The sequence below is a fragment of the Phyllobates terribilis genome, unplaced genomic scaffold (assembly GCF_046119375.1).
Source record: "Phyllobates terribilis strain yellow unplaced genomic scaffold, ASM4611937v1 Scaffold_2__4_contigs__length_985480577, whole genome shotgun sequence".
Classification (NCBI taxonomy): domain Eukaryota; kingdom Metazoa; phylum Chordata; class Amphibia; order Anura; family Dendrobatidae; genus Phyllobates; species Phyllobates terribilis.
The window spans coordinates 919,730,422-919,742,869 of NW_027362762.1; the positions used below are offsets into that span (position 1 = coordinate 919,730,422).

The 12,448-nt window shown below is 41.6% G+C and overlaps 1 protein-coding gene across 2 annotated transcripts in view; it reads left to right on the top strand.

The window, feature by feature from the left end:
* The window catches only part of JAM2 (junctional adhesion molecule 2), a 104,982-nt gene that overhangs the window by 67,392 nt on the left and 25,142 nt on the right, over positions 1-12,448 (top strand). For both annotated transcript variants that reach the window (XM_073668268.1, XM_073668269.1), the window contains exons 4-5: positions 551-700; positions 10,664-10,854. In XM_073668268.1, the coding sequence (XP_073524369.1) occupies positions 551-700; positions 10,664-10,854 (341 nt within the window). The remainder of the gene's footprint in view (positions 1-550; positions 701-10,663; positions 10,855-12,448) is intronic.

A 12,448-nucleotide genomic window follows, 5' to 3' on the forward strand; every position in this document is an offset into this window, starting at 1 on the left:
CTTGTTCTTAATGTGCACCTTGTTCTTAATGTGCACCTTGTTCTTAATGTGCACCTTGTTCTTAATGTGCACCTTGTTCTTAATGTGCACCTTGTTCTTAATGTGCACCTTGTTCTTAATGTGCACCTTGTTCTTAATGTGCACCTTGTTCTTAATGTGCACCTTGTTCTTAATGTGCACCTTGTTCTTAATGTGCACCTTGTTCTTAATGTGCACCTTGTTCTTAATGTGCACCTTGTTCTTAATCTGCACCTTGTTCTTAATCTGCACCTTGTTCTTAATCTGCACCTTGTTCTTAATCTGCACCTTGTTCTTAATCTGCACCTTGTTCTTAATCTGCACCTTGTTCTTAATGTACACCTTGTTCTTAATGTACACCTTGTTCTTAATCCACACCTTGTTCTTAATCCACACCTTGTTCTTAATCCACACCTTGTTCTTAATCCACACCTTGTTCTTAATCTACACCTTGTTCTTAATCTACACCTTGTTCTTAATCTACACCTTGTTCTTAATCTACACATTCTTTGCATTTATTTTGTGCCAACAGCTGATTTACAGAAGCGAGCGGAGATGATGGGCCCCAGTATCCGGTTCAGGAACCTCAGCAGAGGAGATTCAGGACAATATCGCTGTGAAGTCAGTGCGCCGCAAGACAAAAAGAATTTCCAAGAAATCATCATTAATTTAGCGGTGTTAGGTGAGCGCTATCTGGAGGTAAAAAGAGAAAACTGTCCTTTCAGTCCAGCTTATTTCCTCAGCTTGGCAATAAATCCGCCTCAGGGCAGGTGCAGACGACCGTATGTTTTCTCATCCGAGAGAATCTGCTCGATTATGCTAATAACACACTGGTCAGAGTGTGATCTGAGTCTCTCAGATGAGAAGATGGACAAAAAAAATCTCCATCTTCTTCATTGTGTCAGTCTGTAGAATCGGACTGCACTCAAATGTCATCTGAGTGCAGTTTCATATTTTCCATGGACTCCTTAAAAAAAGTTGATCATTATTGAGCTCTGACATCTTAGAATTCAGTTATATAGTTCAATTTGATACTGCCGCCCCCCTAATGCTCTGGGCACCTTTTTTTTTAGCAAATAATTAGCCCACCAATGGATCAATATAGAAAACATAGGTTGAAAATTGTGAGAAATATTTAAGGAAGACTTGAGATTCTTACGTTAAGAAAAAGGCATTCCTAAATTTTCTTAGAGGGAATCTTTCAGCAGGTTTTTGAGAGCAGCATAATATAGGGACAGAGAACCTGATTCCAGCGATATGTCACTTACATGGGCTGCTTGTTGTAGTTTCAATAAAATCAGTGTTTTATCAGCAGGAGATTATCACTAGAAGACTAGTTGTGTTGTGCCATATAGTCCTCCTGCTTTGTGTAACCCCGCCCCCACCACTGATTTTCAGAAAGCTGCCAATTAGTGATGTGGGCGGGGTTATTCAGGCCTCAGCAACTGCTAGATCTGCGGCAGATAAAACAGGGATTTTAGCAAAACTGCACCAATCAGACCAGTAAGTGACACATCGCTGAAATCAGGGTCTCTGTCTCTACATAATGCTGCTCTCAGATAACATGGCAAAAACCTGCTGACAGATTCCCTTTAAATTGGATCTATCATCAGATTTCAAAATGTTATGAAATAAATCTTAGACCTGATAAGGCTGGTGAATTTACTTTGAAAATCTATGCAAGAATGGTTGTATAATCCTGTTTAATAATGGGCAGGGAAACTTTCAAAAATAATCCTGATCCTAATGTTGATATTAATATCAAGATTATACTGTACAGCAATTTTGACCTGGATTTCAAAGTAAGTACACCAGCTTCATCAGGTATAAGAGATCTAATAATTATATGTATACAGTTTTTATTGTAAAAATCTGGTGACAATCTGCTTTAAATGTAGGAGCGAGCTTATTTATGTGCAGCTGACGCGTCCTCGGCTCCATCTGGGTATTATTTGGATCCTGCATGTTGTAAACTCCGGCAGAAGTTTCCAATAAAAGCGTCCGAGTACAGCATGTTCCGCCATTAAACCTCGGTACTTCTCACATTTTTTATCTGACACAGTACAATGGTGCTTCTCCGGTTTTATAACGTCTGAAAGGTTTTAAAGCTTTAAAATATGTGAAATCTAATCTGGTTTTATTCCTCAGGTTGGCGATTTTCCCTTTTGCCTCTTTTCCAGGAAAATTATTATTTTTTTTTTTTTGTTAATCTTCCTTTTTACATTTTGGACAAGTAAATCTAATCATTCCTTCAAATGATTTCCTCCTGTTGTCTGCAGTCTGTGCGTCTCTCCAGCTGCTGTGACACTACAACTCCCATCATGACCTGTCAGAGCATGTTGGGGGCTGTGGTACTAGACAGGATTTATGTCATCCATATTGTACATCTGTCATTCTCTCGGTCAGTAAAATTTGCTAAACTGACTTAAATGTGTCTAGAAAGAGATCCCGAGTGTCCGCCTCTGTTATGTGGCCCATTATCTCGGCTTCATAGCCAAAATCTCCCGCTCCAGGCTTTACAAAAGACACTCATTTTAAAAAATCACTGCCGAAGTACATGATATGATCTCAGCCATGCTGGCTGAATTGTAAATGCAGCTCTGAAGTACGTGCACAGGTTGAGTATTTTGTGGGAGATTTTTCTGCAGGAGAAACGCTGTGTAAAATATCTGTTGTATTTACATGAAATAGGTGAAAAAATGCCACAAGAATGAACCTGCTGCACACGAGAAAAAAACATAAACACTTTTGGCTCAAATCCACAAGGAAAAAATAAGCGGCGTGTGCACGAGGCTTCAGAAATCCCATTCACACAGCATGTAAACCTAATCAATAATGTATGTACACAGTGAGTGCAGCTCTGGAGTATAATACAGGAGGTGACTCAGGATCAGTAATGTATGTACACCGTGACTGCACCAGCAGAATAGTGAGCGCAGCTCTGGGGTATAATACAGGATGTCACTCAGGATCAGTAATGTAATGTATGTACACAGTGAGTGCACCAGCAGAATAGTGAGCGCAGCTCTGGGGTATAATACAGGCTGTAACTCAGGATCAGTACAAGATAAGTAATGTAATGTATGTACACAGTGACTGCTCCAGCAGAAAAGTGAGTTCAGCTCTGGAGTATAATACAGGATGTAACTCAGGATCAGTAATGTAATGTATGTACACAGTGACTGCACCAGCAGAATAGTGAGTGCAGCTCTGGAGTATAATACAGGATGTAACTCAGGATCAGTAATGTAATGTATGTACACAGTGACTGCACCAGAAGAATAGTGAGTGCAGCTCTGGAGTATAATACAGGATAAGTAATGTATGTACACAGTGACTGCACCAGCTGAATAGTGAGTGCAGCTCTGGAGTATAATACAGGATGTAACTGAGGATCAGTACAGGATCAGTAATGTCATGTATGTACACAGTGACTGCACCAGCAGAATAGTGAGTTCAGCTCCGGAGTATAATACAGGATGTAAGTGAAAATAAATAATATTACATGACGCGAAGTGTCCATTAAAGAAATATTTACGCCAAGAGCTGTTCTCAGTAGCTGCTATACAATGCTAAATTCAATTACAGTTGTCAACTAACAATCTGTTACTTGTACCGTGACCCTTCCAAAAACAGAAGAGTACGTCATTACATAATGGAAATGCTGGCAGTTCACTCGGAAAGGAAATTACCTATCTTCCTTACTTAGAAGAAGAAAAAAAATACAGGATTTACTAGAACAAAACAGTGTAATATTCCTTGGTGATGCGGCGCCTGAAGATTTGGAGTGCACCGATGTGCTAACTTCAGCCGCCACGAGTCCTCATGAAGGGGCTCCGTTTTGCCATGTGACTAATTCCCCACCACCTTTTTGCAAAAATTACAAGGGGAGACCAATACCAGAGGGGATTGGACCGGCCTGGGCTGGGTTCACCAGATAAGCAAACGGTTACCAACTTTCCCAAGAATGTTCAGAAGTCTCCTGAAAAGAGGGAACACCCCCTGGACTCCTGGAAGAGTCAGCAGGTCTCCACCCTCCGTGCGATGCCAGCATGGGACCTGAATTGTGCAGGGGGCAGGGGAAAGCAAAAGCGAGACTATGGGGGAAACCTTTTTAAGGAATTTCTTTTCGAGCTATTTTTTAACCTGTGGTTTACATATAGGGGATGCAGAGTATGGGGTTGCACCCTGCCCCTAAAAAACGTCCCAAGGGAAGAGAGGACTCCTCATAATTAGGGGGCCAGCAGCTCCATTCATACTGGTGCACGCCGGCTGCCATGTTTGTACTTTTATCTATTGTTTTCTTGCTGATGGTTTACAGACGTGGAGCTCAGTGTGATTTTGACTATATCCAACTTTAAAATAAATATTTCTGCTGCCAGCTGCTTGTTCATGAGCTGGAGAGGAAGCCATTCTCTAAATATAAAAGAGGGGAGATATGTTTTTGAAAATCTAAACATACCAGACTGATGAAGTCTCGGCCATTCTTCATAGGGAGCCTGCAGAGACATCACAGGGCCGACCCTCATTTATCTTTTTAGGTCTTCTACAAATATTATTTTCATATGAACAAATATTTTCTTTTGGAGCGGCATCCGGAACGAGAGAAAGAGCGATGATTGCACGGAGGGAAATGCTGTCAGGACTGGACGTTGGCATGTTAGATTTAGGTTTATATCTTCAAGGGTAAAACCAAGCCGGAGCATAAGCTGCTATACATGTATTGTGTAGGAGCTTGTTCACACTGCTCTTTTTATTTTGATGTTTTGCAAAATGGCCACAAATACCCTGCAGTAAGTAAATAGTAATAGTACATGTAAATAACATAGGGGACTTAGTTACCACTATTTGGATAAAAAAAAATAGCATAAGTCATCCGACCACGACAAGGTGACCCCAATCGGGGCGGTCCTATCCTCTAGTATTAAAACTTTACCTTGTATCAGCTGACCTCAATGTAAATAGGGGCAGAACAAGACTGGGGCCTGACTGTTCGTCTACAAGGGTGTAGAAATGTCCTTCATACTTAGTTGGGTAAATTAAAAATATTACAAATTTAACAAAAAAAACAACTGTACCAGAATCTGAATTTTTCTAGGTTCGGCCATTTTGCTGTAATCTTTTAGGTGTTGGGAAAGTGCTTTGTGTTTTTTAAAGGAAAATAAAACAATTATTAGTCTGTTCTTGGTCTGGTCCTCCCCAGTCTTGGCACAACAACTCACCATCTGGTCCTCAATTGGTTTATGGTCACCATGCAGGTGTGGATCTTCGGGCCTCATGTGGTGACGCAGAGCGTTACACACGTCATTGATGTGCATTGTGGGGCCAAGTGACGACGTGAGGTCTAGTCAGTGCCAGAAGAACTGCAGCAACAATACAGCTGTGTGGCAGCCTACGACAATTTAGTATCATTTTTCGTTACTTTTTTAACAACTTGCCAGACCTCCGTTTTCTAAGCTTTGGGGCCTGGAGAGGCTTCAGAAGAATTAAACGTCAATTTGGGCAAAATCTGACCAAAATTTTCAGGAGATTTGCTCATCTCTATTCATAATACTTAATCTTGAGTTACAACTTGTGTTGTCCAATCACTGGGCTCTTTTCTTAGTTCTGAGCTCACAGCTTCTGTCACTCCTTGCTGGCTCAGTGACTGCGGAGGGATTTGTATTCTGGGATGTGTACTTTGTACATTAGGCACTGTGCAATGGTCTGATGTCAAAACTTGCTCAATATTGAAGGATCCTTAAAGGATTCGGGAACTTGTCTGAATTTATTAATTTGAATGATTTCACTTAAAATGTGATTTCATAAAAAAAATAAGATTATTGAAATATTAAAAAAGGCTAAGTGAGTACTCTATTTTTGTGATTGTTTTTTATGACATTGCAAGCTGTTTTTTTTATTTATTTATTTTTTTTTTTAAATGATCTATTGGATAACCCCTTTAATTAAACCGTTTACTTAAATAAATTAGGGTTATGTGCAGATATAGCAGAATTGCAACTTAAAATTTAGACAGGTTTTCAATAAGAATATTCAGGGAATTCCACAATGACAAATCCACACCAAATTAATCCGATTTTGCTGTTGATCTTCCTGTCGAAAACGGGAGTATGCAAAAAAAAATAATATAATATATATATATATATATATATATATATATATATATATATATATATATATATATATATATATATATATATATATATATATATATATATATATATATATATATATATATATATATATATATATATATATATATAATCAGTACAGACCAAAAGTTTGGACACACCTTCTCATTTAAAGATTTTTCTGTATTTACATGACTTTGAAAATTGTACATTCACACTGAAGGCATCAAAACTATGAATTAACACATGTGGAATTATATACTTAACAAAAAAGTGTGAAACAACTGAAAATATGTCTTATATTCTAGGTTCTTCAAAGTAGCCACCTTTTGCTTTGATGACTGCTTTGCACACTCTTGGCATTCTCTTGATGAGCTTCAAGAGGTAGTCACCGGAAATGGTTTTCATTTCACAGGTGTGCCCTGTCAGGTTTAATAAGTGGGATTTCTTGCCTTATAAATGGGGTTGGGACCATCAGTTGTGTTGTGCAGAAGTCAGGTGGATACACAGCTGATAGTCCTACTGAATAGACTGTTAGAATTTGTATTATGGCAAGAAAAAAGCAGATAAGTAAAGAAAAGCGAATGGCCATCATTACTTTAAGAATTGAAGGTCAGTCAGTCCGAAAAATTGGGCAAACTTTGAAAGTGTCCCCAAGTGCAGTTGCAAAAACCATCAAGTGCTACAAAGAAACTGGCTCACATGAGGACCGCCCCAGGAAAGCAAGACCAAGAGTCACCTTTGCTTCTGAGGATGAGTTTATCCGAGTCACCAGCCTCAGAAATCGCAAGTTAGCAGCAGCTCAGATTAGAGACCAGGTCAATGCCACACAGAGTTCTAGCAGCAGACACATCTCTTCAACAACTGTTAAGAGGAGACTTTGTGCAGCAGGCCTTCATGGTAAAATATCTGCTAGGAAACCACTGCTAAGGACAGACAACAAGCAGAAGAGACTTGTTTTGGCTAAAGAATACAAGGAATGGACATTAGACCAGTGGAAATCTGTGCTTTGGTCTGATGAGTCCAAATTTGAGATCTTTGGTTCCAACTACCGTGTCTTTGTGCGACGCAGAAAAGGTGAACGGATGGACTCTACATGCCTGGTTCCCACCGTGAAGCATGGAGGAGGAGGTGTGATGGTGTGGGGGTGCTTTGCTGGTGACACTGAGTATTTATTCAAAATTGAAGGCAAACTGAACCAGCATGGCTACCACAGCATCTTGCAGCGGCATGTTATTCCATCCGGTTTGGGTTTAGTTGGACCATCATTTATTTTTCAACAGGACAATGACCCCAAACACACCTCCAGGCTGTGTAAGGGCTATTTGACCAAGAAGGAGAGTGATGGGGTGCTATGCCAGATGACCTGGCCTCCACCGTCACCAGACCTGAACCCAATCGAGATGGTTTGGGGTGAGCTGGACCGCAGAGTGAAGGCAAAAGAGCCAACAAGTGCTAAGCATCTCTGGGAACTCCTTCAAGATTGTTGGAAGACCATTTCCGGTGACTACCTCTTGAAGCTCATCAAGAGAATGCCAAGACTGTGCAAAGCAGTCATCAAAGCAAAAGGTGGCTACTTTGAAGAACCTAGAATATAAGACATATTTTCAGTTGTTTCACACTTTTTTGTTAAGTATATAATTCCACATGTGTTAATTCATAGTTTTGATGCCTTCAGTGTGAATGTACAATTTTCATAGTCATGAAAATACAGAAAAATCTTTAAATGAGAAGGTGTGTCCAAACTCTTGGTCTGTACTGTGTGTATGTGTGTATATGTATATATATATATATATATATATATATATATATATATATATATATATATATATATATATATATATATATATATATATATATATATATATATATATATATATATATATATATATATATATATATATTATAAATATAAATATATTTTGTGGCTCCTCTGCCTGTTCCTGTGTACAATCTAGCCTCCTTCAATACCTCATCCCTCATTGGGGAGGCAGCCAGGTTGTAAAGAGAAGCCATGGAAGTTCACTGTATAGTGAGTGAGGTTTTTGTTTTTGTTTTGTTTTTTTTATTTTAAACTTTGTAGAAACTTTTTCCAGACTGGAAAATTTTTCTATCTTTTTACGTCTTTGTTGTGCATTTTCCCCATTGAAATCAAATGTGTATCCAATTAAAATCCACATGGGAAATTCACAGTAATCCACAGCACTGCAGGTGGACCGTTGTAATAGAAAGTAAAGGGAAGTGTATGTAGATCAGAAGGACGCATATGGCCGTGATTTTCAGTATCATTGCATCCCGCCTGTACATTGTTTTTCCCGATATTTTTCTCTTTCGATATGTATATTATTTTTTTAACATTTTTTAATTTCAGGTTTCTGACACAAAATCTACTTGTGCTGAACTATAATACCAATATATTCATAATATACTGTAATCTCTAACACTGCGGTCTGACTGCTGAGACTACAGAAAGTCATGTGAATCCCCAAAATCATCTGGTGAATGGAGCGGTACTGAGCATGTGCGACCACTGTTCTCTTCACTGTCCATAGTAGTGATGGTCGCACATGCTCACAACTTTTCCACTCGCATAGGGGACTTTAGGGTTCCTGATCTCCTCATGGGTGGGAGTCCAAGTGGTCGTACCCCCAGTGATCATACATTTACAACCTATCTTGTGGATAGGTGATACATTTTTTATGTGATAATCCCTTTCATGGGCTGTCTACTTACCCTAATATAAAAATACATTTTTTTTTATTTCAATATGTACTTATCATTCAAAACCACCAGTCTACCCAGACCAGAAAATGACTAAAAAGAGTCTCTGGGGGACCACAGATTCCATGAGGACACCTTTTGAAGATCATGTAATGCTTCACTTCTCCTGTGGGGGTGCTGTAGTGAAATTGTACACTTACTGTCCATTTCCTTCCTAGATTGCAGCCGATTTCGGAGGTTCCCAGGTTAGGGACACCCTGTGACCAACGTAATACTGGGGACAGGCCACCCATTTATCGAAGGAAAAAAAAAATGGACCATCCAATAGGAGATGAATGTTAGATTGCTTTTGACCACTGGAACCAACATCAGTTGCTATAATGGGAGTCCTGCTACCAATATTGCTGAGGGTGGAAGAAGTTTAAATGGAGTAGTGGGTGGTTGACCGCACATACTGTCACTCATCCGCAGCGGAAGTGACGGAAAAACGCTGTGATTTAGGAATAAGTTTCTGTTTTAATAGTTTTTACTCCTATCCTAAAGGGGTTATCCAGGTGTATGTTTGCCTGCACTGTGTGTGACTGCATACTTCTGAATCCTCACAGCGCGCACACTACATGCTGCCATAATTATCCGGTGCCGGTGGTGAGAGTGGACACATAATGACTGCATACTTCTGAATCCTTACAGCGCGCACACTACATGCTGCCATAATTATCCGGTGCCGGCGGTGAGAGCGGGCACATAGTGACTGAATACTTCTGAATCCTTACAGCGCGCATACTACATGCTGCCATAATTATCTGGTGCCGGTGGTGAGAGCGGACACATAATGACTGCATATTTCTGAATCCTCACAGCGCGCACACTACATGCTGCCATAATTATCTGGTGCCGGCGGTGAGAGCGGACACATAATGACTGCATACTTCTGAATCCTTACAGCGCGCACACTACATGCTGCCATAATTATCCGGTGCCGGCGGTGAGAGCGGGCACATAGTGACTGAATACTTCTGAATCCTCACAGCGCGCACACTACACGCTGCCATAATTATCCGGTGCCGGCGGTGAGAGCGGGCACATAGTGACTGAATACTTCTGAATCCTTACAGCGCGCACACCACATGCTGCCATAATTATCCGGTGCCGGCGGTGAGAGCTGGCACATAGTGACTGAATACTTCTGAATCCTTACAGCGCGCACACCACTTGCTGCCATAATTATCCGGTGCCGGTGGTGAGAGCGGGCACATAGTGACTGCATACTTCTGAATCCTCACAGCGCGCATACTACACGCTGCCATAATTATCCGGTGCCGGTGGTGAGAGCGGGCACATAGTGACTGCATGCTTCTGAATCCTTACATTGTGCACACTACACGCTGCCATAATTATCCGGTGCCGGTGGTGAGAGCAGGCACATAGTGACTGCATGCTTCTGAATCCTTACAGTGTGCACACTACACGCTGCCATAATTATCCGGTGCCGGTGGTGAGAGCGGGCACATAGTGACTGCATGCTTCTGAATCCTTACATTGTGCACACTACACGCTGCCATAATTATCCGGTGCCGGTGGTGAGAGCAGGCACATAGTGACTGCATGCTTCTGAATCCTTACAGTGTGCACACTACACGCTGCCAAAATTATCCGGTGCCGGCGGTGAGAGCGGACACATAATGACTGCATACTTCTGAATCCTTACTGTGTGCACACTGTACTGCAGTTATCACCTGTAGACAATGTGGGAATATTACTATAAGTAACATGAGTATTTTCTTTATCAACAGTGGCCCCCAGCATCCCATCGTGTGACATTCCTAGTTCCGCCATGAGCGGTAGCGCGGTGGAGCTCAAATGTCGAGAGAAGGAAGGAAATCCGGCATCGGAGTACAAGTGGTTTAAGAACGGCTTCGCCCTAGAACTAAGTGTTAAAGCCACAAACACCACATACCAAGTGGATAAAGCCACCGGCACGCTGGTAGGTTCTCCCATCGCCTATGAATCTGTCATCTTCACAAACTATAGGCAGCAATGCTGATTGAAAGGGAAACCATCACTAAGGAGACTCATTTTTGATTAGTTGGTGCAAATATTTTAACCAAGCTCTCTCCAAATTACCGATCAGAGGCTGAGGAGAGAACTTTCCATGGATATGTCTCAGCCCCCTTCACCAGTAAGGTGATGGCAGCAATCAGCTGATTTTGGCAGGTTCAGCTCCCAACACCACCAACAAAATGTCAGCAAAGCTTTTTCTGGCTAGCGTTACATGGCACCTGTTCAGATGGATTGCCGTCCAACATGTAATAATACATGCATGGCTTGTATCCACCAAAGTGGGAGAAGCTCTTACGGAGGGGATCTCTGTTCTGACTCTTAGGATCGCGATCTTTCCTATGACATCCATGTTGGCTGCGGTGTAGGAGCGCATGTCTAAGGAGTCAGGGCTATGACTTTTCTAAAGAAATCTCCTTTAAAAGGGCTGTCCAGGACTTTGGTTTGCACTAATGTGGAATCTTTAATATAGGCCACCAATAACTGTCATACAAGTGCCATGTAATGTTTGTGGAGTCGTGGTTGGTGCAAATTGATTTGCAGATCCCAGTCCATCGGTCACCTGAGTAATCTGGAGTTCTGAGATCCGCCTCCTACCTCTTGGCATCTGTGGCTTTACTTTTGGTTAGCTGGCCTGGCGAGATGTCATCGTTGTGGTATGATGGACTGTGATGTCGCACCATACTGGCTAATAAAAAGAAGAGCCGCAGATGCTGTCAGGTAGGATGCGGTTCTCAGGGCTCATGTGTCACGGGTTTACCGCGACAGAGAGGGGCCAGAAGACCACGGTGTCTGATTTCATGTATTCCTGCACTGATTAGAAGCACTTAACCATCATATTAAACAGTACATGTTTCTGCTAGCAGTGCAGTGGTTCAGTTGAGAGCTTCTGAGCTTTCCTGCTTTGTTGGTCTAAGCTATTCAGTATTGGCCACTCCCATCTGCTACATATACTCTCCTCTGGCAATCAGGGATTGGCAGTGTTAGTTTCATACTGCCTGGTTCTGGAGTTGGAGATGTTGGTTGTTTGAGGAGGTCTTTGGTGTGTGGTTCTAAAGAATGTTGCTTGGTGATTTGTGTATATGCGTATCCTCAGCCTCTCCTATTCGGTTTTTCCTTCCCTTTACTTCCCGATGCTCCACTCTGTTATTTGTGAGTGCATATTTGTATGATCGGTATTTTCATTTATCCCCATGCGTCTTCCCTTGTTACTCTGGTTTGCGTATTCTTATACACTACATCTCCCCACCTCCCCTGGGCCCCGACGTCTTCACCATCAGAAGTAATCCAGGGAGCAGGGATAGCTAGGGCGCACTAACTTTAGGGATAGGGAAGGAGCCCCTAGCCCCGGGATATCCTACAACAGTGTTGTGATATCCTGTCCAGCAGCTGCAGATTACTGACGTGGCTGCCATGACTGGACAATGGATTGATTTACATCAACTCTTGTGTAGATAATGAATCGGGACCTTGTGGCTTCATGTTACTCCTCTAGAGGGAACTGTGTCAATGACCCAAAC